Source organism: Thermobia domestica, chromosome 4 (assembly GCF_964235325.1).
Source record: "Thermobia domestica chromosome 4, izTheDome1.hap1.1, whole genome shotgun sequence".
NCBI classification, from domain to species: Eukaryota; Metazoa; Arthropoda; class Insecta; order Zygentoma; family Lepismatidae; genus Thermobia; species Thermobia domestica.
This window is the reverse complement of record NC_137457.1, coordinates 314,568,466-314,594,738: the sequence shown is the minus strand read 5'-3', so window position 1 is coordinate 314,594,738 and position 26,273 is coordinate 314,568,466. Positions and strand designations below refer to the sequence as shown.

At 38.8% G+C, this 26,273-nt stretch overlaps 1 protein-coding gene across 1 annotated transcript in view; it reads right to left on the bottom strand.

Moving 5' to 3' along the window:
- Positions 1-26,051, bottom strand: part of Gnf1 (germ line transcription factor 1) — a 61,906-nt gene extending 35,855 nt beyond the window's left edge. The window contains exons 1-5 of the mRNA XM_081756540.1: positions 25,757-26,051; positions 17,232-17,415; positions 15,304-15,470; positions 8,139-8,645; positions 6,507-6,686 (exon numbers count right to left, since the gene is read on the bottom strand). Of these exons, the coding sequence (XP_081612666.1) occupies positions 6,507-6,686; positions 8,139-8,645; positions 15,304-15,470; positions 17,232-17,415; positions 25,757-25,765 (1,047 nt within the window). The 5' untranslated portion in view covers positions 25,766-26,051. The remainder of the gene's footprint in view (positions 1-6,506; positions 6,687-8,138; positions 8,646-15,303; positions 15,471-17,231; positions 17,416-25,756) is intronic.
- Between the last annotated feature and the right edge of the window lie 222 nt (positions 26,052-26,273).

Sequence of the window (26,273 nt, the reverse complement as noted above, 5' to 3'; positions counted from 1 at the left end):
AAAGCGATTATGGCCTCTCTTTCCGAATTCCAAAATCGCGAACCTATGGTAAGATCTGACACAGATAAAGAAGAAATGGCAGAGAAACTTGATTCCACGTAACTACTGAAGATGTCGGGATGAAATTTGGCACATGCATTGCTTTCCCAGTAACTCCACTGATATTAATAATTTCAAAGTAACTTCCACATAATTATTTTCCTACTTTAACTTTTGGAAAAGCTACATATAACACTTGTGTCTGATAGAAAGAACAACAAACAAGAGATTACAACAATCCTATATATATATATATATATATATACAAAAAAGAAAAAAAAATAGTCACTGCATGGAGTTTTTAACTTAGTCCCACAGGAGCAGTGAATTGTAGTTACTATAATATACTCTAACTTGCCGGCTATTGTCCTCATCTTGACACTTACTTCTCATGTATTCTTCATAACTATCATCATGCATCAAACTGGGTATATCCTCACTGCTTCAGTCAAGTTTTCTATTTTATCCGCGCGTTTATCTTGTTTGCTCGGACATAGGAAAGAATCAGAAAGAAGCAAGAATAAGTAAAGGAGTAAGGCAAGGATGTAGACTTTCACCTCTCCTGTTCAACGTCTATATACAAGAAGCTATTTGGTCTAGGAATTAATTCGTGCGGTTGGTACGCACACATTGAAGCTGTAGTACAAACACAAAATACATAAATACCTTAAGAAAAATATTGTTCATCGCTAGCCACCACTTTCGCCCATCTGTCAGGCAATGTACGGATTCCGTGGCGAAAGAAGTCCTCATCCTTGGAAGCGATCCAGTCAGAGACCCATGTTTCGATATCTTCTGAAGAAGTAAACCGCTGTCCAATCAAATCGTTGTTCATGCAATCGAACAACTAGTAGTCCGAAGGAGCAACGTCTGGTGAATACGGCGGGTGGGGTAAAACTTCTCATCCGACATTTTCTAAATAGGTTTTGACCGGTTTTGCGACATGTGGGCGAGCGTTATCATGTTGAACAATAAGTTTATCATGTCTGTTCTCCCATTCTGGTCGTGTTCTGGCCAGAGCTTGCTTCAAACGCATTAATTGTCGTCGATAACGTTCTCCATTCATAGTTTCACCCGGTTGCAGCAGCTCATAGTACACCACACCTTTCATATCCCACCATATGCACAGCATAACCTTTGCACAGTGAATATCTCGTTTTGGTTGTGATGGACCTGGTTCACCTGGTTTCACCCAGGCCTTTTTTCGTTTAGGGTTCTCGTAATGGATCCACTTCTCATCACCCGTAATAATTCGATGCAGAAACCCCTTTCTGCTCTGTCGTTGAAGCAGCAATTCGCAAATGGTTTTTCGTCTTTCAACGTCTCTGTCTTTCAATTCATGTGGAACCCAATGTGACATCTTTTGAATCATTCCCATGGCTTTCAAGCGTTTGGAGACTGTTGTTTGATCAACGCCTAATGCTGCTGCAAGTTGTTCCTGCGTTTGACACGAATCCTGCTCGAGCAATGCTGTCAATTCTTCGTCTTGAAATTTTTTTGGCTGTCCAGCTCGCTCTTGGTCTGCCAAGCCGAAATCACCACTTCTAAACCGTGCAAACCACTTCTGACACGTTCGCTCAGCTAGAGCATGGTCACCATACACTTCCACCAAAATACGATGACTTTCAGTCGCACTTTTCTGCATGTTAAAGTAATGCAGCAGGACACCCCGCAAAAACACTTTATCAGGCTCAAATTGCGCCATGTTCACTTAACTACAAACTGGTGTTGTTGACGCTTTAATCCACTGCCCTATTCTACGAACGATACGCGATGACAGGGGTTTGCAACACATGTGTGGATACACGGAACTGTGGGACGCTCCGTTCGTTGCGCCATCTCTTGTCCACCCGCACGAATTAATTCCTAGACCAAATATGAAAGAATTCTTTGATAAAAAACAGAAAGGTATAAAAGTAAATGGCCAGTTTTCAGCACAAATATTTTTTGTTGATGACCAGTGACGTGACTAGAGGGAAGGGGGCGGAAATAGGTCTTGTGCCCCAAACGCCAGATTGGGAGGACGCAAAATAAGGCAAACATTTGGGAGAGATTAATCCAATGTTCTCGGGATTGCTGCCAAAGTGAGACGAAGGTTTTCATCTACCTGACATCTGGATCCAGCTTCTCAGTACGAAAAGAACCATCAGCCAATCAGAGAACAGTTTCCACCAGCAAAATCAGAACATGCCATTGGCCAACAAAAACAACCAATAGAAATACAGCAATTCCTAAAGACTACAATATAAATTGTACGACAAGCACACTCCAACACACAGCTTTGAAGATGTTGCCGCTGTATGGTAACGAAAGCTCAGCACAGCAACACTCACTCTGGCAGCAATCCCGTGAACATTGGATTAATAGTAGACGCCAGCAAAGCTTCAAGATCATATTTGGGAGAGAGTTTTGAAGTGGTTGGTCAGGGAGGCACCAAGGCGAGTTCTTGCCCCGGGCGACAACAAGCATTGTTGCGTCGCTGCTAATGACATAGCACTGATAGCGGAAAAAGTAAAAGACTTACAGGAAGCATTTTCAAATTTGAACGATCAACTGAAAAAAAAAAAAGAAAAGAAAAAGAAAAATGAAGATAAATAAGAAGAAAACCAAAGTAATAAAATACACAAGAACAGGACACGAAGGGCGAACGTATGACTAAATGGAGAGAAAATCGAAGACATTAAGACGTTCCTCCATTTAGGAAGTCTAATATCCTCGGACGGAAGAAGTGAAAAAGATGTAAATTCAAGAATAGCGCAGGCTAAAAAAAAATTTTAATAAGAAAAGAGGACTGCTAACATCAAGAAATGTGTTGTTGGACGTTCGAAAACGATTTATTAAGACACTGTTATGGAGCGTGGCGCTTTAAGGATCAGAGACGTAGACATTGAGAAAAGCTGAAATATCCAAGCTGGAAGCATTTGAAATGTGGTGCTGGCGCAAAATGCTGCGCATATCATGGGACGAAAGGGAAAACGAATGAAGCCGTACTAAAGGAAGCTAATGAATGACGACAGATCATGAAGAGAATAGGAAAAAGAAGAAACAGCATGCTTGGCCATCTTATTCGACACTCCGATTGGATCACCGTGTTGACAGAGGGAAAGGCAGAAGGAAAACCAGGAAGAGGAAGACCAAGGATAAAATATGTAGATGCAATTACGAAGAAGAGACCTTATCAAAGTATAAAACAGTTCTCTCAAGGGAGAGAAAAGTTTTAAAATTTCCATGTTGCCCACTAACCTATGGCTGAGGTGATATAGTAGTAGTAATAGTCTCTTGTTTGCTTGGACATGGAACAGGAAACTTTGTCACGATCACAATGTGGCAGAGGCTCTTGTTAAGCCTGCTCTGCGCTGCGCGTGCCCTGTGGTGGATATGAGACAGTGTGTTTCTCGCCTATATTGCGCCTTATCTTACCTACCCTCGGCTGTATTTAATATGCAGCTAAGCTTATAGAGTTCAAATTTTCCATCGATACATTACGAAACTTATAAAAGTGGGTAAATAGGAGTATACTTTCATGACAGCAACAAAAAATGAAAAGTAGGAGGACTGTCGAATGTCCTAGACGATTTGGCCTATCGCGGCAGTGGGAAAGGCTTGAGTCGCCATCTTGGTGTCAGAACGTTACCATACTCAGTACGCATCCAGCTGTGGTAGCGTGAGGACTGTGACGCTCTTACTGTGGTAGCGTGACAACTGTCCAGAATGTCCTAGACGATTTGGCCTATCGCGGCAGTAGGGGGGGGCTAGAGTCGCCATCTTGGTGTCAGAACGTTACCATACTCAGTACGCATCCAGCTGTGGTAGCGTGAAGACTGTGACGCTCTTACTGTGGTAGCGTGACGACTGTCCAGAATGTCCTAGACGATTTGGCCTATCGCGGCAGTAGGGGGGGCTAGAGTCGCCATCTTGGTGTCAGAACGTTACCATACTCAGTACGCATCCAGCTGTGGTAGCGTGAGGACTGTGACGCTCTTACTGTGGTAGCGTGACGACTCTCCAGAATGTCCTAGACGATTTGGCCTATCGCGGCAGTAGGGGGAGGGGGCTAGAGTCGCCATCTTGGTGTCAGAACGTTACCATACTCAGTACGCATCCAGCTGTGGTAGCGTGAGGACTGTGACGCTCTTACTGTGGTAGCGTGACAACTGTCCAGAATGTCCTAGACGATTTGGCCTATCGCGGCAGTAGGGGGGGGCTAGAGTCGCCATCTTGGTGTCAGAACGTTACCATACTCAGTACGCATCCAGCTGTGGTAGCGTGAAGACTGTGACGCTCTTACTGTGGTAGCGTGACGACTGTCCAGAATGTCCTAGACGATTTGGCCTATCGCGGCAGTAGGGGGGGCTAGAGTCGCCATCTTGGTGTCAGAACGTTACCATACTCCAGTACGCATCCAGCTGTGGTAGCGTGAGGACTGTGACGCTCTTACTGTGGTAGCGTGACGACTCTCCAGAATGTCCTAGACGATTTGGCCTATCGCGGCAGTAGGGGGAGGGGGCTAGAGTCGCCATCTTGGTGTCAGAACGTTACCATACTCAGTACGCATCCAGCTGTGGTAGCGTGAGGACTGTGACGCTCTTACTGTGGTAGCGTGACAACTGTCCAGAATGTCCTAGACGATTTGGCCTATCGCGGCAGTAGGGGGGGCTAGAGTCGCCATCTTGGTGTCAGAACGTTACCATACTCAGTACGCATCCAGCTGTGGTAGCGTGAAGACTGTGACGCTCTTACTGTGGTAGCGTGACGACTGTCCAGAATGTCCTAGACGATTTGGCCTATCGCGGCAGTAGGGGGGGCTAGAGTCGCCATCTTGGTGTCAGAACGTTACCATACTCAGTACGCATCCAGCTGTGGTAGCGTGAAGACTGTGACGCTCTTACTGTGGTAGCGTGACGACTGTCCAGAATGTCCTAGACGATTTGGCCTATCGCGGCAGTAGGGGGGGCTAGAGTCGCCATCTTGGTGTCAGAACGTTACCATACTCAGTACGCATCCAGCTGTGGTAGCGTGAGGACTGTGACGCTCTTACTGTGGTAGCGTGACGACTCTCCAGAATGTCCTAGACGATTTGGCCTATCGCGGCAGTAGGGGGAGGGGCTAGAGTCGCCATCTTGGTGTCAGAACGTTACCATACTCAGTACGCATCCAGCTGTGGTAGCGTGAGGACTGTGACGCTCTTACTGTGGTAGCGTGACAACTGTCCAGAATGTCCTAGACGATTTGGCCTATCGCGGCAGTAGGGGGGGCTAGAGTCGCCATCTTGGTGTCAGAACGTTACCATACTCAGTACGCATCCAGCTGTGGTAGCGTGAAGACTGTGACGCTCTTACTGTGGTAGCGTGACGACTGTCCAGAATGTCCTAGACGATTTGGCCTATCGCGGCAGTAGGGGGGGCTAGAGTCGCCATCTTGGTGTCAGAACGTTACCATACTCAGTACGCATCCAGCTGTGGTAGCGTGAGGACTGTGACGCTCTTACTGTGGTAGCGTGACGACTCTCCAGAATGTCCTAGACGATTTGGCCTATCGCGGCAGTAGGGGGAGGGGGCTAGAGTCGCCATCTTGGTGTCAGAACGTTACCATACTCAGTACGCATCCAGCTGTGGTAGCGTGAGGACTGTGACGCTCTTACTGTACTTTTAGTAACGTGTTACAATGTGCGCTGCAATAGAAAATCCTCCTCTTGTAAGGTGCGTTATGTGATTAGGTTTTTGTTGGCAAGTTGAAACACTGAGAAACTTAACGCGCGATTCAAAACAAGCGTCGGGAAAAACTTAGCGCGAAGGTGTTTTTGCACGACAATGCACGTCCACGCACGGAGGAGCGTACCCGAGAGCTCATGGATGGTTTTGGATAAGAGGGTTCGACCACCGACCATAGAGTCGGGATTTGGCACCGAGCGACTACTACCTTTTCCCAGCAATGAAGACGTGGCTCGCTACACAACGCTTTGATACTGACGTTGAACTGCATGTCAGTGTAAGCCAGTGATTGAAAACGCACGCGGCAGAATCTGCCGCGACGGTATTGAAAAATTTGTGCCACGGTATGATAAATGCCTTAATTGGCATAGCGATTATATGGGAAAATAGCTTAAGAGTGTATCTTTCAAATGTATATAATACAATTTGGTTTGTTTATTCTGTTACTTCTCTCTTTCAAAATGTCTCTTACTTTTTAGACAGCCCTCGTACAACTTCTCTATTCAAAAGCTTACTTTCTAGACACCCCTCGTACAACTTCCCTATTCAAAAGCTTACTTTCTACACAGCCCTCGTAAAACTTCTCTATTCAAAAGCTTACTTTCTAGACAGCCCTCGTAAAACTTCCCTATTTAAAAGCTTACTTTCTAAACAGCCGTCGTACAACTTCACTAAAAGCTAAATTTTGTAAATAATTCTAATACATAAACATAACAGTACATTTAAAATACACTCATAACCATTCGCCATAAATACCTTTGTTATTTTTGAAGGTCCAGGATCATCACCAACAACAAGATAAGTGGTATTACGACTGACATTGGTTGTTACTTTCCCGCCGTACTTCTGAATTAAACTCACAGCTTCCTCTCTATCTAAGGACTCTAATACTCCCGTAATTACAAACACCATGCCTGACAAACAGCCTGATCTTCCCTGTGGAAAAGGAACAGGATTAGTAGCTGAACAACAAACATACTGAAAAAAAATCTACATTCTCTCGGGTCACGCCTTTTCCTTCAATGAATTGGCACTTCAATTGCTTGGTCCATATTCTCCAACCGTAGATACTTGAAGTTTGTTGTATTCTGTGTAGTTATAGCAGCACATGTCTGTAGAAGGACATCAAATAACGCCGCCTTCTTTCTTACAAACCACTTCCCCACAAACAAGACATCAGTATTTGTATTTACATACTGAAACCGGCCAATTATAAATTTTTATTTTTAATATACTTGGTTTCAAATTTGGTATCATTTATTAAAAAGAAAATAAATAAACAAGAAAAAGGTTACTACACATAATCTTAGAAAATCCATTGTAAAATGTTAAGAATCATTATAGTATAACTTCGTCTGTGAATTCGTTTTATGTGCTGAAGACAGCTAAACTTACATAATGAAGTTCCTCACTATGTAAATCTTGAATAGACAGATTTCATCCTCTGAACCAAATTCCGATTTGTACATGAACCCGGATTTCTGGGTCGGTCTTTCGAAAGCGTGGTTCTACGTCATAAACACGAGCACTTTGGGTAACAACCTCAGCAAAAGTGATAGTATAAAACCTTAAGTTACTTCCGGGAAGATATGGTGTGTACCTGGATTTTATATCGTAAATCGTCTCTATGTCACTCTGAGACTAGAATTGTATATCAACTTTAAACTCCAAACATCTTCGACAAAATTCGGAAAAGTGACAGTTACTATCAACTAGCAGCCAGCTCTGTTGACTTCTGCCGAACAAGTACTTGTGCTGAGATTGTGAAATCTTCGAGTTTTACGTCCCACGGTTATGCCGGCTAGGCTAAAGGAGACGGTGATGATGAGAAATGAATGAAATGGTGGAATGAAGAAAGTGGGAGGAAACGGGAGAACGTCGTGGAAACCCCCACACACGGTGCTTGTCCACCACAAAGTTCACTTGGCGGGGGCCGGGATCGAACCCGGGACCCCAAGCACCAGAGGTGAACACTCTACCACCGAGCCACCACGGTGCTGAGATTGTGGTCTAAGTGACCTGGTTACAGGACAATCACTTCAATTAAAAATAAGTTGGTATGTGCTTAATTAAGGTCTGTCAACTACCATGCATGTCACAACACGTAAAACAACTCACAGACAACAAATATCAACAAACAATCAGATTCATTGAACTAATTACACACTGAGGTTTGAATCTCTTATTCTCGCCTAGAATTACGTTTCAATTCATGTCATAAACATTTTACTACCAGGAGTATTGTAGAAAGTTTGGATAGATTATTAAAATCTCTCGCAACGCACCTCAAAACAAGATTTCATGGATAAGCCGAAAACATGACCACAATATATTGGTTTAAATCTTCTGAAACCAATAAATGAAAGACAAATAAGTGTTTTGACTTACCTCTGGTATAACTTTGCTTCCCGGGTTTGCTGGTCCCTTTCTCTGAAGGAATTTCTGATACATGGCCGCATGCTGTCGTCTCTTTTCCAACGGATCCGCAGGACTTGGAGTCTCTGATACACTGCTATCATTGTTTCTGTCCTGTTTTGGAGTTACCTTTTTCACAACCTCAGAGTACGAGTCTTTGCTTGGCGTTTTCTCTGTTTTTTCACTTTCCGCTGCTTTCACTGGAGTTTTTGACGGCTTTTTGTCTGGACTTCGTTTTATCTTTTCCGGTGTCTTTTTACTTGCTTTATCCTTGATAGCCGGGACATGATTGTCCTTCGTTGACTTCTCTTGTGCAACTTCTTTGTTTGTTTGTTTCTCATCTTCTAGCGCTTTACGAGGACTTTGGGTCTTTTTTGGCTTTTTCGGTGCAGGCGGTTCCGCTTCGTCCAGCTCTTCCAATGTAGCTGCAAAATCTGGATCTGGATGGACTTCTTTGCTAGGCTTCTTGGGTGACTCTGCCTGAAGAAGAATAAAAGAAAAATCTTATTATATAGTTATCCAACTTTTTTTCTTTCAAAAAATCTTAACCAACTTCACATACGTAACTACCAATTTAAAATGTTACAAAAAACAGAGACAGTATAATACACTCTGTAAAGAAAAAATAGCGACACTTGCTCGGATATGGTTTTCGCAACATACTTTAATCAATATGATTTTTTACATGAATTCCTGATAATATTACAATGCATATTCTTAATGAGCAGTTCATTATTAATATTTGCGCCAGAGTTTCAGGCTTTTGACATGAATTTAATGATTTTATATGCATATATAAGTAGCTGTGTGTGTTTTGAGCAAAATCGTTTATAGGAAGAGTTATACATAAAACTGAAAAAGATCAACAACAATAGCAGAAAACAAGAAATGGAATTTCTTGAAGGTAAGAGATATTATGTACAAACATCGGGAAGTACCATACACCAAACTAGTATTTTGTATGTGCACATGGGCTTTCTGCAGTGCAGCGAATCATCGGAGCCCTTTGGTAACAAGGCTATTGCAAAATGCAACCTCGATTTCACGGAATAACACCCGGATTATCTGTTCCTTGAATTCCATTCTGTTTGAGATAGTTGTCTATTTAATCTTCTACTCATATTGATCCACAAATTTTCAACTGGATTCATGTCAGGTGAGTTTGTAGGCCACAGGATTTTGCTAAATAGTCATATTCTTGAACCACGTATTAACGATTTTCGCTCGGTGACATGAAGCATTATCGTCCTGGAAAAGGAAGTAGTCCAAATTTTCTTCAGAAAAGTCGTCTTTAGCTGTTGTAAAAACTTTACGTACCAGAATTTGAAGATATTTTCGTGCATCAAACGATCCTTCACATATATCCGTTGTTCTGACGTCTTTAACGATGAACCAAGCCCATACCATCACTCAGTAACTGAATATTTGCATCTCTTAAACAAAATCCTTGTCAAGTTCCTTGCTTGTTCGTATCCACAACTTCACACCACCATCATTTCCCTCTATCCTAAACTTCTTTTCAACGAAGAAATCGACATGCTTCCAGTTGTCATAAGTCCAAGTTGCATATCAACTCACAAAACTACATGTTGAAATCCTCTATGTTTTGTCAGTTTGGACTTTCTACGCGGTTTTTTCTTTGTAATATCCTCTTCATACAGTCAAGACAATACAGTTGTACGAGTAACTGCAGTTCCAAGATAATGTCAAACTACAGGAGCGATTTTTGGGGAAATCACTCCTGAAATCGGCAGTGCTATTGATTTCATTTAGCAATGTGCTCTGGGTGATGCTTTCTTTTTTCTTGCACACTATTGACGAAGGGACGATTGTTATGCTGTTTCCACTTGTGGATTACTCTTCCTGCCGTAGAATCAAGGATTTTCAGTATTCCATCTATTCCCTTAGAGATTTGCCTTAGCTGCGCAAAGCAATAATTATGTCTTCTTCACATGGCAACAAGTCACATTTCTTACCCATCTTATTTGTTTACAGTCCACATGTAGCAACAATATCACGTACAAACAACGCTGCACAACAATAATTTTGCCACTTGACACTGTTCAATGAGAAAGCAAAGAACAATCATAAAACGCTATTTACCTCAGCCTATACATCACAAATGAAATACAAAATTCTCACAACAATAATTTACGAGACGCACTCAGTGCCATCTAGCGAAAATATTACTGATACACAAACAATTGGCAAGCGATGTCGAACACCACAGGTGTCACAAATAACGCAAATGAACTATCCCACTCTTCATTTCCTTCTATTCCTCTTCTAACGGACTGCAACTAAGGTTTTCTGTGTAAGTTAGCTTGAGAATTGAGGTGTCGCTATTTTTTCTTTACAGAGTGTACATTAGATTACGAAAGAGTTCTGAAACATTGCCGTGCAACCCCTGTGCTGATGCAACCATAATAAAGCTAAAGGATGTATGGTTGCCTATAAGCATGCTATTCTTTCGTAAGTAACGCAGCATTCGTTGAGATGTTTCATAGTCTAGCTCCGGAGATTATCATCAGATCCTGACGAGATTTACACGGTACCATCGGGAAGGTACACTCTTCCAGACACAGACAGAGACATATAGACAGAAGCACACACAGAAAAAAATCAGTGCACCCATGCTGAAGTATGCCTGAACATACAACATACATACATACATACATACATATATATAAAAGGTTGAACTGAGAACTACCTCCGTTTTTGAAGTTGGTTAATAAGGGAAACAATGTCATTCTGTATCATGCTATCCTCAACTGTTACAGAACCATGCTTAAGGGATTTGCAATGTTGGTTGTATAACGACAAATGTCTCATTGCGTCACTAATTTCTAATAATAAAGCCACGTTAATAGATGTCGTTACTACAGGACTGTTGTGTACAAAGTTGCCCGAACTCATAAGGTTCGCGCTCATGAGATCGAAATTCACGCTCACTCGACCTCATTCTCACGAAGTGAGCGTGAGGTTGAGTGAGCTCGAGTTCCAAATCATTATGTTAGCGTGACATTGGAATGATATGAGTCTGAGATCGAAAGGATGTTGTGATCGTGACGTCGGGTTGATGATGTGAATGAGAGGTCAAGTGAGCTTGAGCTCAAAATGATGTTATGAGCGTGAGTTTGAATGAAATTAGTCAAAACATTGGCACCTTTGGTTGTGTATAACCAAGTTCTTGAATAACAGAAGTATGTATGACACTGAATTTTCGGAGGAAAGAGAGGATTGGTAGGCAAACTCAAAAGAAAACATAAATAAATACATTTCTTAAAAGTAAACAATTCGTCTTTACCTAGATAATTATGCAAAAGTTTAATCTATCCTGTACATCGGACCGAACGCTCGTGACCATGTACTAACTAGTATACGTAAATTCTACAATATTCTTAGGATTAGGATTTAGGATTGCCATTTCCGTGCTGTCAGCATCTAAGGTCACTTATCCCGTCACGTACATGAGGATGACGTTCCTCGGCGAGCACACGATCCAATGCAGGGAAAAAAGAAAGGATTGGGAAAGGAAGGAAACGACCCTGGACCATTATGTTAGATACCATCCCGGCATTCGCCTGGTGTGAATGATGGAAACCCAGGAAATACCTCACTCAAGATGGCTGGCCTGAAAAAGCTTTTATACTTTTTCGACCGAGTGTCCCCACCGGGAATCGAACCCATGGCCGCTCGCACCAAAAGCGAGAGTATAATATTTCTAGTGTTTAACGGAAAATACTCGTATTTTGTTCAACGATGAGCCACACATCAATCGTTAGATCTCATCAAGCTAAAAAAAAAGATATACTCATGCGTAGTTTTCGAGATCAATGAAAACTTTTTTTTCACTTAAAAAATGAAGTATGACAATCACAGCCTTTGGACTTTTCATGTTGTGTCACGACAGCGGCGAGAAGGACCATTACTTCCCTTAACTTCTATGAAATAAGTACCAAGCATTAAACCTTCCCACTTGGAATGAGAAATAATACACAGGGTGTCTACTAAAATTCCAAAATGAAATTTCGCAACTTTTTCGTGACCTTTTCTTTACCAAATCATAAAATTTCCTAACATTTTCAATAGCGAATTCGGGTGCGAATTAGCCGAATTTTCATCCATACGATAGAAACGTACTTTGCTTGCGATTTGGTAGCGTCTAAAGCCGACCACAGACATTTTTGGTGGTGAATTCTTACGTTTTATAGAACAAAATTTTCCAATCTGTACTTACATTTGCACAGTTTTTAAAAAAATCGTGACCCAAACGCTAAATTTCGCGACTTTTTCGTGACATTCGTGACTTTTGCGACCGACTGACACCCTGATATAGCACAGCGTAGAAGTAGCTGTTTTACAGACTTTATATCAATACATAATAAACACTTGAATATGGAATTATTAAATTAAAAAAAATATCATCTGTTATGGCGTAAGAAAAACTCGTAAGTCTTCCAATGTTTCCATAACTCAAACAGCAGTCATGTGTATACGCCGTGATCGACAGTAAATACAAGGTCATACTCGCCCAAGAGATGGTGTGGCAAACGAACTATTTAACAGAAAGCTCCCATTTCGTCAGTTTTTAGTAGCAGCGACAATGGTACTCAACAACGTATGACACATAATATTGTTGCTGTGTGAGCAAACCAAAAACATTTGTTATGCTTAAGGGGAAGGCACAGTAAACCACAGGACAGCAACTCGTCGGATTTTCATTTGACAACGACTTTTCCACTGATACTAATTTTCATAGTGGCCTTAATTATCTTATTGTTAACTAGCTGAAAATACCCTTTCTTCGCATGGGGGCTGTATTTGAAAGTAAACGCCTATGGGAGTATCTCCATTCATCTCAGCGACCGCGAAAACCATGGATTTGACACTAATATCGGTCATTTTGATTATTTTTACATGTCTCGATAAACCTCCCTCCGCAGGTAAACCCGGCTCGCATACAATGGTATCTGAATTTGAAAGTTATCGATAATGGAAATGTCACGATTGATCTCAGCGACCGCGAAAACTATGGATTTGACACTAATGTCGGTCATTTTGGATCATTTGTACATGTTTCGATAACCCCCTTCCCCTGGTGAACCCCGGCCCGCATATAATGGTGGCTGAAGTTGAAAGTCATCGCTAATGGACGTGTCACCACCGCAACCAAATGCAGTGAATTTAGAAGTTAATGCGATCGGAGTTTCACTATTGATCTCAGCGACCGCAAAAACTATGAATTTGACACTAATATCGGTCATTATCTACTACTTTTACATGTTCTGGCAAACAACCTCCCTGAGAACCCCCTGGTTCGAATTATATATATATATATATATATATATATATATATATAAACGCTTCGTCTTGGTCTGGACCAAGGTACCCCCGATAAAAATTTAGTAGCTCTCGGTCCAGTCGTCTGGTCTCCAGGCTGCACACAAACGAACTCTATATTTTATTTATATTACACTGGAATTGGATACTTGCTTTACTATCTACACAAGCGAGTGGTCACACATAGTATCTAATATCACATCTTTTACATTTCTTAAAGCAACTGGGCGTCTTTAGAGAGGTAGTCAAGGAGCTCACTGGCCATGCATTAGAGCGTATAGGAAGGATATCTGTCTTCGAGAGCTGGTGGTTTGATCAACCGGACGAGACACATGTCTTTTGTGGTGTGCTATCCTCTTTTATTCTAAAATGTCGGCTACCTTCGTTGATCTCCGTCACTTGCCGACCGTTGGAGATGGTGAACGACGTCCTCTTCATATATGTCGTCTGTAAAGTATTTATATCTAGTACGTGGTGTAGAAACATGGCTGCATCTAGCATAGTGTGAAAACAGGCGAAACTTTACATTATAGAGGTAAAGGTTCAGCATATTCCTGATTTCAGGACTCACGGCGGCGATTTCCAGGTTGGTCCGTACTTAATTTAAGGACGAAGTGTAAACTCAGAGTCTCATTGGAACAAGAGTATGGTGAGAACTCATGCCGCTCATGTTAGAAGGTAAACGTCCCCTTCCCCATTGAAATCATCACATGGACGCCCATGGTAGGCCCACTACCATTTTGTAAAGAAACTGAAACTTTCCGATCAGAGAAAAACAAGCCTATTCGATATAAATATTGAGTCAGACTGTTACATTGTATCTACTGATTGAAGCTATAGGGCACATATTCCTAAGAAACATGACTCACTAGTGTCTCAAGTATTGTTAACATTAATTGGAACACCATCACCATCTGCACGGGAATTGCAGAATTTAAATCTAGAATTAGGAATTAGATTTCTGGGCTTTTGGCAACTATGGGCAGGTCTGCCCGTCACGCATAAGAGATGACGTCCATCGGTGAGCACACTACCCGGGGAAGCGGGGAGAAGAGAAGAATGGAAAAGAAGGAATGGCATGACACCATTGTTAGATACCATCCCGGCATTTGCCTCATATAAGTCAATCCAGGAAAACTTCGCTTAGAATGATCCACCTGAAAAAGCTTTTGCACATTTTTTCCAACAGAGTGTCTCCTCAGGAAATCGAACCCGGGCCCGCTCACACCAAAGGCGAGAGCGTTTGCAACTACGGTACGTGGGACTACTTATCGTGTTTAAATGTTCACTCACACAAGCTGAATTCACAAAAAGTTTGCATACTGTTCAAATCCGCTTAGTGGACCGTATTTACAACAGTTACAAAAAGTTAATTTTAGTGACAACGACATTAGTAGCATCAAAATTAAAGATTGTGTGGAATTCCATACAAAAGGTTAATTTGAACAAATTATTCTTTTATATATATATATATATATATATATATATATATAAAGCAAGTGGACTGTTAGAATTATAATGGCAATCTATAGATGAAAAATAACCGATACTAAGCTACGAACTATTTTGTGTACAAATGAATTTTCTACGAAACCTAAAACCACAATTGGAGATGTAACAGAAAGGATCAGGTGACGAAGCAAAAATTGTTGCTGAAGAAAATCCCGCGTGGATGATCCAATTAAAGGAATAAAACTCAGGCATGTCACGTTATAAAAAGGACACGTGTGAATACTAGCATATATATATATATATATAGATGATGCTACATCTTCGGTCATTGTTCCCCACTTACCTTAGGTTTCTTTTCTGCAAATGTTTTCGATGCCGTTCTCTTCACTGGTGCACTTCCAAATATATCAGCTGCATTCACCTTCTTCAAAACAGGTTGTTGCGGTACAGGTTTACTCGTCGGCTTATTGTCTGCTTTTTTCTTTTTAGGCGATTCAAAATCGTCATCATCTATAATTAGAAATAAGGATTTGCAAGTATGGTTCACGATACGGCTGTACATCAATTCGAAATTCTTATCTCACATCTCATCTTACATATCTAATGCTATGTAAAATATTACATATATATATATATATATATATATATATATATATATATATATATATATATATATATATATATATATATATATATATATATATATACAGGGTGGTCCAGAAGTGGGTGTACCCCTAATTGGTGTTTTCTGACGGTTTTAGGTTTTACCAACATTTGTTTGGTAACATTGCTTGGCACTGTCTGGCAACATTGCTATCCATGTTCATTTGTGTTCTGCTTAGTAACAGTTATTTGCAGTGAAGTTGGGGTAATCAACAATGTCTGATCACAGTCCATACAGAACTGAACAAAGATTAGTTGCTGCGGTTTGGCTTCACGAAAGGAGTTACACAGGTGACACCATGGAACGTGTTAAAGCTAAATTTACAGACCGCTTTGGAATTAATCCACCAAGAAAAGCAACAATGTTGGAGTGGGGAAAACATGCATTTGCTACGGGCAGTGTGGATTGGAAGAGGTTGTGCATCTTTACCAGCTCCCTTTGCCTGGCCTCCAAGAAGTCCCGATCTAATGTCACCAGACAATGCTCTCTGGGGTTTCATAAAGCAACAAGTAAGAAACCCTCGCTATCACACAACGCACGAACTAGAAGCAGCTGTGCAACACGCCTTCACCCTCGTGACTCCGGAGTATCTCCGCAAAACATCTGCGAGAACTTGGTGCAGAATTCAGCTGTGTTACGACATGGGTGGTGATCATACCGATGTTTAGGACTCTTTAAGACTTCAAGATAACTGTGTAGAGACATTCTATCATAACTAACACTATACTGTTGAAATAAAGAGGGGGGGGTACGCCCACTTCCGGACCACCCTATATATATATGAAGGGTGCGGAAATATAGATTGTTGAGCCTCATTTACATTAGTTGTAGGCTGTAGGCCTAAAACCTCTTTTCAAAACTTCATTGTTTCTGAGTATTCACTTCACACTACCTTTTGTCATTTTGTTTTTGATATACACTGGTATCATTTAAGTTTAACTAAATTTGTAAAACAAGGTTGTATTTTATTGTTTGAATGAACAAACAAACTGGGAAGTGTGTGTGTTTTTCAGTACCACATTTTCCAAAAAAAAAAAAACTAGACTATCAAAGATAAAAATAAAACACAAAACGTTTTAAGTTTTTGTTTGCTTTTTAAGTCAAAAATGCTTTAAACTGCAATGTCCAAAGACTTTATTTTTTTTATTTTTTTTAATTTTCTGGGCAGGACCCCTGCTTTACTGGGGAGTATTTCATACACTCCAGTTGCCTCGGTAATCTGTAGCCATCAATGTTTATGTGCTGTTGACGCCATTGCGTCTAGATATTAAAACTCTGCCAACCAATTTTTAAAAAGTGGTAGCACCAAACGTGTTTAGTTTTGTTAAAAATTAGCATTAAAGGAAACTCCAATTATGGTCTCTGAAATTAAAGTACCAGTAACCCATCTCGAGCTCTGGCCTCAAATTCTCGAGTGGCATTCCATAAAACTGTAAGTAACAAGTTTCTGTAATAAATTTTAACCATAATGTAAAATCAGCAAGATGTTCTGTAACTGTACACCATTATATTACCATTATCCATATCGATAACAGGACTTCTGGCAATATAAAACACGAGTCAAGCAAAAAAAAAAAAAAAAAAAAAAAGGTAAGAAGAATAATTACCTGATTTATTTTTATTTTTGAAACGTTTCGGAATGGGATCTTCTTCATCTGAATCGGATTCAATGACAATAAGCCTTTTCTTGTGTTTCTTATTTGATTTATCCGAGCCAGTTTCTGATTTTGGCTTCTCCGATGATTCTTTCCCTTTACTTCCGCCGATGGGTTTAAAAAAAGATCTTATGTCCTACAAAAACACCAAAACAATAAACATAAAAATAAAGAAAGAGCTATACTTCACCTACCAAAACTATAAACAATAAAATACTATTACAATATTGAGGCAACTTTTCCTCATTTTTAAAAGTGTTTGGTTATAAGTATTTTCAAAATACCAATTGGGCCACGAAAGCTCAGTGGTAGAGCGTTTACCTCTGGGACGTAGGGTTCTTAGTTCGGTCTCCAAACAACTAAGTTGTGGTGGACAACATCGTGTACGTGGGTTTTATCGGGGTACCCCCGTTTCCTTCCACATGATCATTCCACCGATTCTTTTATAATCATTCACTTGCCTTCATCATCCGTCTCCCTTAGCCTAACAGGCAAAATCGTGGGACGTTAAACGGAAAAAGTCATTTCATATCATTTCATAAATACGGTACTAAGTAATTATGCCAGAGATATTCTGGTATCCGAAACATATAATATAAAAAAAAAAAATTCCACAGGGAATGGAACTGACAAGCACCATTTAAAAACAGTTAGAAATACAGTAGTATGCATGAAATTTAGAAACCTATCTACACTGTTTTCTTATTTCTATTTTCTAAGACTATTTTAATGCCCGATAAGAATATATACGTTGCGACAATAGGTTCTCCAAGCTATTATTATTTTGCTTGATAAAGTCGTTCCGTGTTAAGCTGTACTTTCGTCATTGTACAAGCACACACACACTGAAAGCTGTTACTCTCTATATTCGAAGATGTGTTTCTTCGAAAAATGCCCTCCCTCTGCTAGTTCCCTTTATGATACTTTTGACAGCATAAGCGTTAACTTTCAGTCCTTTTCTGAATGTCTTATTTGTTCATCTGCCGCCTTTTAGACATGTGATGATCCTTTTAACATGTCGTTCAGTGAATTTTAAGTTTCTCGCTGTTAGAGTATTCACTTAAGTAATTAAATAATAAGATATCACACCTCGCGCTCACTTTAACCATTCTAAGTTGAGTTCTTGCTTGTGTGGTTATTTTGGAGTTTAAAGTTAATTTACAGTAGCTAAACCATTTAATATCTAGATAAACAATAATACAGACGTTAATTAATTCAAATATTATTTCTAAAACCCAAATGCTGGTTTACCTAAACATTTTTTTGGTGTAGTTGAAATATGCCAACCTCAATCTTGTGCAAATATTCTAGTAAAAACAAATACCTTTTAGCCTGTGAGAAATTAATTTTACGTAAGAAATATTACTTTTATAGCCACTACGCTTTTTCATTATTACTAGCTTAACGTCGCACGATTCTATGGGAGAGACGGTGATGATGATAATGGTGGAATGATGAAAGTGGGAGGAAAGGAGATAATCCCGAGAAAACCCACACAGGCGGTGTTTGTTCACCACAAAGTCTACTTGGCGGGAGCTGGGATTGAACCAGGGAGACCACGTGTCAGAAGTCCATTGCGTTTATGTCGTCCTGCACTGTTGAATGAAAGGTCGCACATAAAATACAAGATCTGAAGGTACCACAAGTCAATTATTCAAAAGGTTGAGTATAGGTAATAATTATGAATTAGCAACAGTGTTTTTGATATACACTTTTTTTCTTGTTTTTCGATTCTTTCTGGTGGCATTTTCGGTTACTTTCCTTCTGAAATTGTTTTATTGTGCCAGAGTAGGTCCAAGATGTTATGGCTTAGGTTAGGTTTCTATTTCTGGACCTAATCTCTGGCACTTAACCTCTGAAATCTAATTAGAATCAACTTTACAATACACGTTTCAGCTGCGCAACGATAAGGAGGTCCGCATTAAACAGGTATAGTAGAGTAGAGTAACGTAGGGTAGGGTAGGGTCAGGGAAGTTTGGACTCATTCTGTTTTATTTTTATTTTATTTATTTAACACTCACCGAATATAGCTCAGAGGCATTTCTTACTGCATATCTAAGAGCAATAACAATGGAAAGGATATGGGAAGGTATCGGCCAGGGCCTATTTAGTAGGTACCATCCCGGCATTTGAATGGTAGGATTGAGGAAAACCTATCAGGATGGTCGGCAGCAGGAATCGAACCACGACCTCCCGAATGCGAATCAATGCTCTACCACTTGAGATACTCTTTTCGAAATTAATCGAGTGTAATTTCTCGTGTCTGCGTAAGGATACCAGCTGGAGTGGGTATTGTGTAGTTAACCCTTTAATTAATATAATACTGTTTCACGCCCTCTATAGTCTATACTTACGTATAATTAACTTATTCACAGATACAACTACGAAAATTTTTCCCAAACACGAACACCGTCAAGCATAAAGTCATTTTTTTTTAAAGAATCTTCTTTTCTAATCTTAGTTTCACGTTTTATTACAATAAATCCTTCTATTGCATTGTATATTTTCTAATTGTATAAATTGCTAATAAAGTTTCTGCTAATAAAAGACATGAAGTAACTGTTTGATTTGTATGTACTTCCTGAACGCTTAAAGTAATTGTATACTTTTGTTTACAATTGTAATATGGATTACTAGAAATATTTATGTTACATCCCTTACATAAAACCACCAATACAAAATACCATAAAAAAATTGGCAATATTAAGTTTAAAATGAGTGAGTGAACACGAAAAAAGAGACTGTCTCAGATATTAATTCCCAATGGCGACGAATTAATATCTCAATGTAGAAAACCAGTATTTTATGTTTACAACTGTAAGGGTACAAGTATCAAACAGTTACAAGAGCTATATTACTGTTAAAATAAGTCAGTGCATTTGAAAGACGACTGTGAAAGACGAACACATTAATTTCCGCCGACAAAGTGTTTCTGCACAATGTACGAAATGGTATATTATGTTTGCAAAATTTGATTTAAACTACCCGCTGAGTAAAAACTATTAAGTTTATTGTAAAAATTATTAACGTGCAACAGTTTCGCCAACTACCCATTTTGGTTTCATTAGACACTATAAATCATCACGTTGTTGCTAAGCATATTGTTTTGCTCCGTGAGTAGTTTAAATCAAATTCACATATAGTAAAAGCAAAGCTTAAATAATGGAAAACATTATATCTTCAAGTTTTACATCAGGGTGGAAAAAAATCATGATTTTTTTTTAAAAAAAAATCATTTTTGATGATTTTTTTTATTTAAATCAAATCTTTCTCCTCGTATAATACAAGTCGCGAACTGAAGAAAAAACATTAGGAATTAATATTAAATGCTAATTATGCCATTTAAGTGAAAGTATTGGGGTTGAATTTTGAATTAATCCCCAATCGTTAACCTATATCAATCCCAAACAATATTTCTTAACAATTTTAAATTATGGCTTCTTTTTGGGTAAATTATAGACTTTCAGTCAAGCATCATTCCTATTTATCCTAGGATCATGGTTCATACCTCATTCTCTTCAGAATAGAACAGCCTTTAAAACGGTAACATTCACATTTTCCCTATCATGCCCCTGAAACGGAAAATTTTGAGAGAAGTCGGGAGTTTTTTCTTTCAAATTTTGATCCCCTCTGCACTCCCTGTGTTAACGCGCAGATCTCAAAATCAACTGGGAAATACTAAGGGGTGTACAAAATTTCAAGCTTCTATCTTGAATAGTAAGGGTGGGAAAATATTTAACAATGAGCTAAGAACATCCCCACAATACCCCAGATGACCCGGATGTAATATAAAAATTTTCTCAGACATTCCTATTCATCCTAGAATCATGATTTGTATATTATTTTCTTCAGAATAAAACAGAGTTTCAAACGGTGCCATTCAAATGTCTCCATCGTGTAGGCTATCTGGGGTTGGAAAATCACGATAAAAGGGATTCTCTGTTAAGAAATATCCCCCTTTTTTTTATTTTACTTTTTTACCCCGTACCGCCTCTGCTTAAAAGCAAAGATCTGAAACAAATCTGAAAAATAGTAAGGGGTGCAGTGAATGAATGTCCAAAATTTCAAACTTTTAGATGCAAAAGTAAGCCCGCGAAAAATAATATCTCCAAATACCCCAGATTCCCGTATAAAACAGGATCTCAGGTAACAGTTTCCTGAGACATCCCTATTTATCCTAAGATCATGGTTCGTACATCATTCTTCTCAGAATAGAACAGCCTTTTAGATGGTACCATTTCATCTTAGGCGGGAAAATCGCGAAAAAAGCTTTTTTTTTGTTAAGAATAGCTTTTTTTTTTTTTTTTTTTTTTTTTTACATTTTTGCCCCTCCGGACCCCCTGTTTTCACGCAGAGATCTGAAATCATTTGAAAAATACTAAGGGTGCACTGAACGAGTGTGCAGAATTTCAGTCTTCTGAATGCAGAATGTAGGCCCGCCCAAAAATAATAAAAATAGGCACAACAAAAAATATCTTTTTTAAATTTATGACGTCATCACATCCTTTGTCTTGACGCAGAGAGGTGTGAAAGTATATGTAACGTGCTCTACAATGCCTTCAGTCCTGAAAAAACGAAGTAAAAAGCTTTATTGGCACTTTTTAAATTGAATAATGCAATTTTATTCTATCGCCTAAAAATAGGTAATATAATTTAAAAGGACAAGGAAAAAGTACAGCAACGCTTATCAAAGTGACACTTTTTTCCCACAAAAGTTACTGATATTTGGCAGGGGCACATTTTTAAGGAAATTGTAACTAGCATGCGGCACAAAATACACACATTTTGCCTAAACTTATAAAATCTAAAAAAAATTCGGAAAGGGGATAGGACACTTCTAAATACACCCTATTATCTGGGACCAAATATATAGACGCGCACACAAAAGAATCTTCGTCTTAAATGTCGATGGTGATTTCCCCGTTGGAATAGTTAATGATTTACAATATAAACCCTGTGTTATGAAGAGAAAAAAACAGGATTATCCTGTTACCCGTTCAAAACGGGATTTTCCCTAATCATCCTCTGCATGACACTTGTTTTCATACTATGCTGTACATACTGTACATTTGAGTCTCATTGTATTTTGATTATCATCTTCCATAATCGAAATAACAGAACAGAAACGGGACTTCACTTATTTTCACTTTAAATTATTTAGGAATTTGATTTAAATCAACGATTTTTATTAAAAAATCAAGTGATTTAAATCTTGATTTAAATCAATCCACCCTGTTTTACATCCCACAGTTTTGCCAGCTAGGCTAAAGGAGACAATGATGATGAGAAATGAATGAAATAAAGAAAGGGGGAGGAAACGTAAGAATCCCGAGAAAACTCACGCACACGGTGCTTGTCCACCACAAAGCTCACTTGGCACGAGCTGGGATCGAACCGAGGACCCTATGCATCAGAGGCGAACGTTCTACCACTGAGCCACAGAGTGGATGGCAAACATTATGTTTACAAGTATAGATATTAGTGTGGAACCATGACAAATGCTCTAACTATACAAGTGCGCTGCTTTTATACGATATAAAGTGTGTTTTTTTTTCCACTGTTCTCGTCTATGCGCACACCGTCCGTCACTGACGCTTGCTCCCCATGGACGCATCCCCGTGTGAGTCTCCCTCCTGAACTCCTGCTCTGACTCGGTTAAATAGCATTTCTGCTTTTGAGTTAACTGCCGCAGATGGCCCCGACATACAAAACCTACGGAGAAATTAACAAAATCAAACGAAATGAGAGTAACAAAAATGGTAATAAAGGTCATCAGTGTATAGTGATTAATTATGGAGAAAAGCGAACTTCATATTTTCGCAGTTTTTCAATTTCATATTTTGAGGGTATATTTACTTATACTATAATTGTTATAATTAAATGTATTCCTTACGTAATAACATCCTCCTTGATTGCTCTTTATAATTTCTAGATTGACTAAATTGTTAAAAAAAAAATGCTATTTATAGGTTGGCGTAAATAGGACATAGTGACAATCATGGTTCCTTACTTTCGAAAATTGCGAGAACTTCTAGGTACAGACTATATTCAGGAAATCGATAGGTGGGCAAACTATAGTCACTATTAAATACTCGTATGCTGAATGCGAATGCCCCTAAATTAGTTATGCGTAAACTGAGTTCAATTTATCACAATATTTTTGATCAGTAAAAAAATGTGGGTGGGCCCATCTTTGCTCCTAGGAAGAGGGGGTTCCCGTCTAGTATCGCCTATGGTTGTAAGGGTTAATATATTTTTCATTTCTTGCCAACGCCCTAACATCCACGCCAGGAGACGCTACTGGTGTTTACGGCGTTCGTCCGGACACGTAATTATACTCGTATGGAGTCACTTCAATTTACGCACATTCATCCGTATGCAATTGCTTGCCAAACGGCAAAGAAATAAGGGAGCAGAATGTCTTAGGGTGCCCATAAAGTGAACCTGAACCCATTAATGCAACTCCTACTTAAGAAACATCTCCTAAGACACTGTGAGGGAATTCTGTTATGAAATAACCAGGGTTGGCTGGTTTAAAAAAAAAAAATAATAATAATTGAAAAATGCTTTAAATCGTGTGAACTTAATGGTGACGTTTCCACATATCAAACCATCCGCATTCCGTTTATCTACTTTTCACCTTTTAATCAAGGGGTCCCGTGTTCAATTCTCGGTCGAACCACAACCCATCTTTCAAATGTAAACCAAGTAGCGATTCCAGGTGTCCCTTTAAGCGAAAGTTTTCTCCGTGATAACCTTGGTATTTCATAAGGATGTTAAGCCTAAACATACGAAATGAAATCAAATTATATATTTCTACTTGAATGAATGCCTGTTGTTTTATAAAGAAGCCAAGCTTCCTCTTATTGATAGAAATTGGCAAAACTGAAATTGATATCAACTGCCTACGTAGCTTCCAACATCAACTTGGATTTGACTTTGTTTTAATTTTATTGAATGATATCTACATACCAAATTTGTAATTTAATACCTCAGTTTTAGCGTAGTAATTATGATATGTTGACCTTAAAATTTTACATACAAATACATTTAAAGTAATAACAGGATTTTCCCAATGGCTAAGGCGGGAGTTTCCCGATTTATATATAATTCTGTATAATGTTTTTACTTGTGACTGTTTATCTTTTTGTCCTTTTGAAATGACCCTTCACTCACGAAGGAACCCTGATAAAAATACGTTGTACTGATCTTTACATGCTTCTTAATATAACTGTCAAGAGTCATTTCAGAAGGACAAAAAGATAAAGAGTTGCACAAGTGAAACCATTACACAGAGTTACATATGAACAATTTCAAAGTACTACGGTGTACAGAAGAACTAATTTTGTTCAAGTTAGTTAACAACGACTTTTATTGGTCCAAATTAAAGAAATACACCGACTTAATCTGCATATCAATAAGAAAAGTGAATAAAGATACGAATTATTTGAGTCCACTTTGGCTCAGACTCATTTATACATAAATAGATACCAAAGATACTTATTTCACTAAATGCCTCTCGTGGGGTCTGTATGACCCCCCCCCCCTTACACACACAAAAAGTACGACATTTTCGATGTATTTTATCAATAGTAAACATTGAAACGAAACAATATTTAGAATTTTTCTTCGATTGCAATTACATAACAATAATAACAACTACAAAAAATCACAAACATTTATAAACTTATAAAAAAAGTTGCTTTTGTAGTATAATCTTTTTGAGTAATGAATGGGGAATTTAGGTCTGAATATAATACGAATAATATACGGGAGTGAAACGTGATAACCCACAAATGTGTGTTCATCAAGATTTGACGAACACTTACCCTTTTACGATTTTTTTTTCGTTTAAACCAGTTGTTTTTTTTTTTTTTTTTGAAAAAACCAGCTGGTTTAAACCAGCCAACCCTGAGTAGAAATAAGCGAAATTCTCTCATTTTTTTGGAAGATTATGCGGGACTCTTACACTAATATAACATAAACTAAACTAGCCTAACCTAACTGAAACTAACCAACCCTACCATAAACTAACCGAATGTGAACAGAAATTACCAAAATTGTAACATTTTTTAGAGAAAAGAGCTGGACCCCTTCTGCTAAACATAGGCCAAAAAAAAAAAAAAAAATTGATGAACTATTCGTAACATGCAAAAATAAACGGGTTGAGTTGCACAAGGCCAGAAAGAAAAGAAACTAAACTAACCTCCTCTAACACACCTTTACTACTTTGTACACCTTTACTTTTACTCAAAGTAAAAATAAAGTAAAAATTTGGCATTTTATACAACTCGTTCTTCTTGTAACATAATAATCAAATAAACACATAGGCCTACACTGAATTATGGTAACCAGTCACATTTGAATATTAATGATTGATATTACAGTAATAAAATTTCAATCCATAAGTAACGTGTACTTATAATCGCAGTTTCCAACCATTAATTAACTTTCGTGTGTTCACCTCGTCTTCTTACCTTTGACATTGTCAATTTTATGTATTAATCCTTTCGCTTACTTTCAATCCATCACAGAAAACGCGCCAACCGTTCCCTCTCAATTTCAATAGGATGCTCTAAATTTCTTATTAGTCGAAGAAATCGAATTCATTTCAAATTTTTTTACGTGCTAGTAGAATTAAAGGAAAAGTAACACTTGGTTAACTATCAACTAAAAGTGCAAAATTAATAGCAAACAACTAAGTTTTATAAATTAATTCCGTCGCAAAATTTCGCTATTAAGTTACCATGTCTTGTCTTGTCGTAGACCATTACGGGTCAAATAGGTAGGTGCACCAGCTCGCTAGTTTTGTGTGCTACGGTTTCAAAATTGTCAAATGTGTACCTCACTTGAAGATTTATGATTCAAGAACAAAATTGAATAAAATACAGGACACAATTGGGAAGAAAGGACACAATCGGGTAAAAGGTCAAAGTCAGGAAAGGGTCAAAATCGGGGAAGAAATTCAGACAGTGAAAAAGGGCTGAAAGCCAA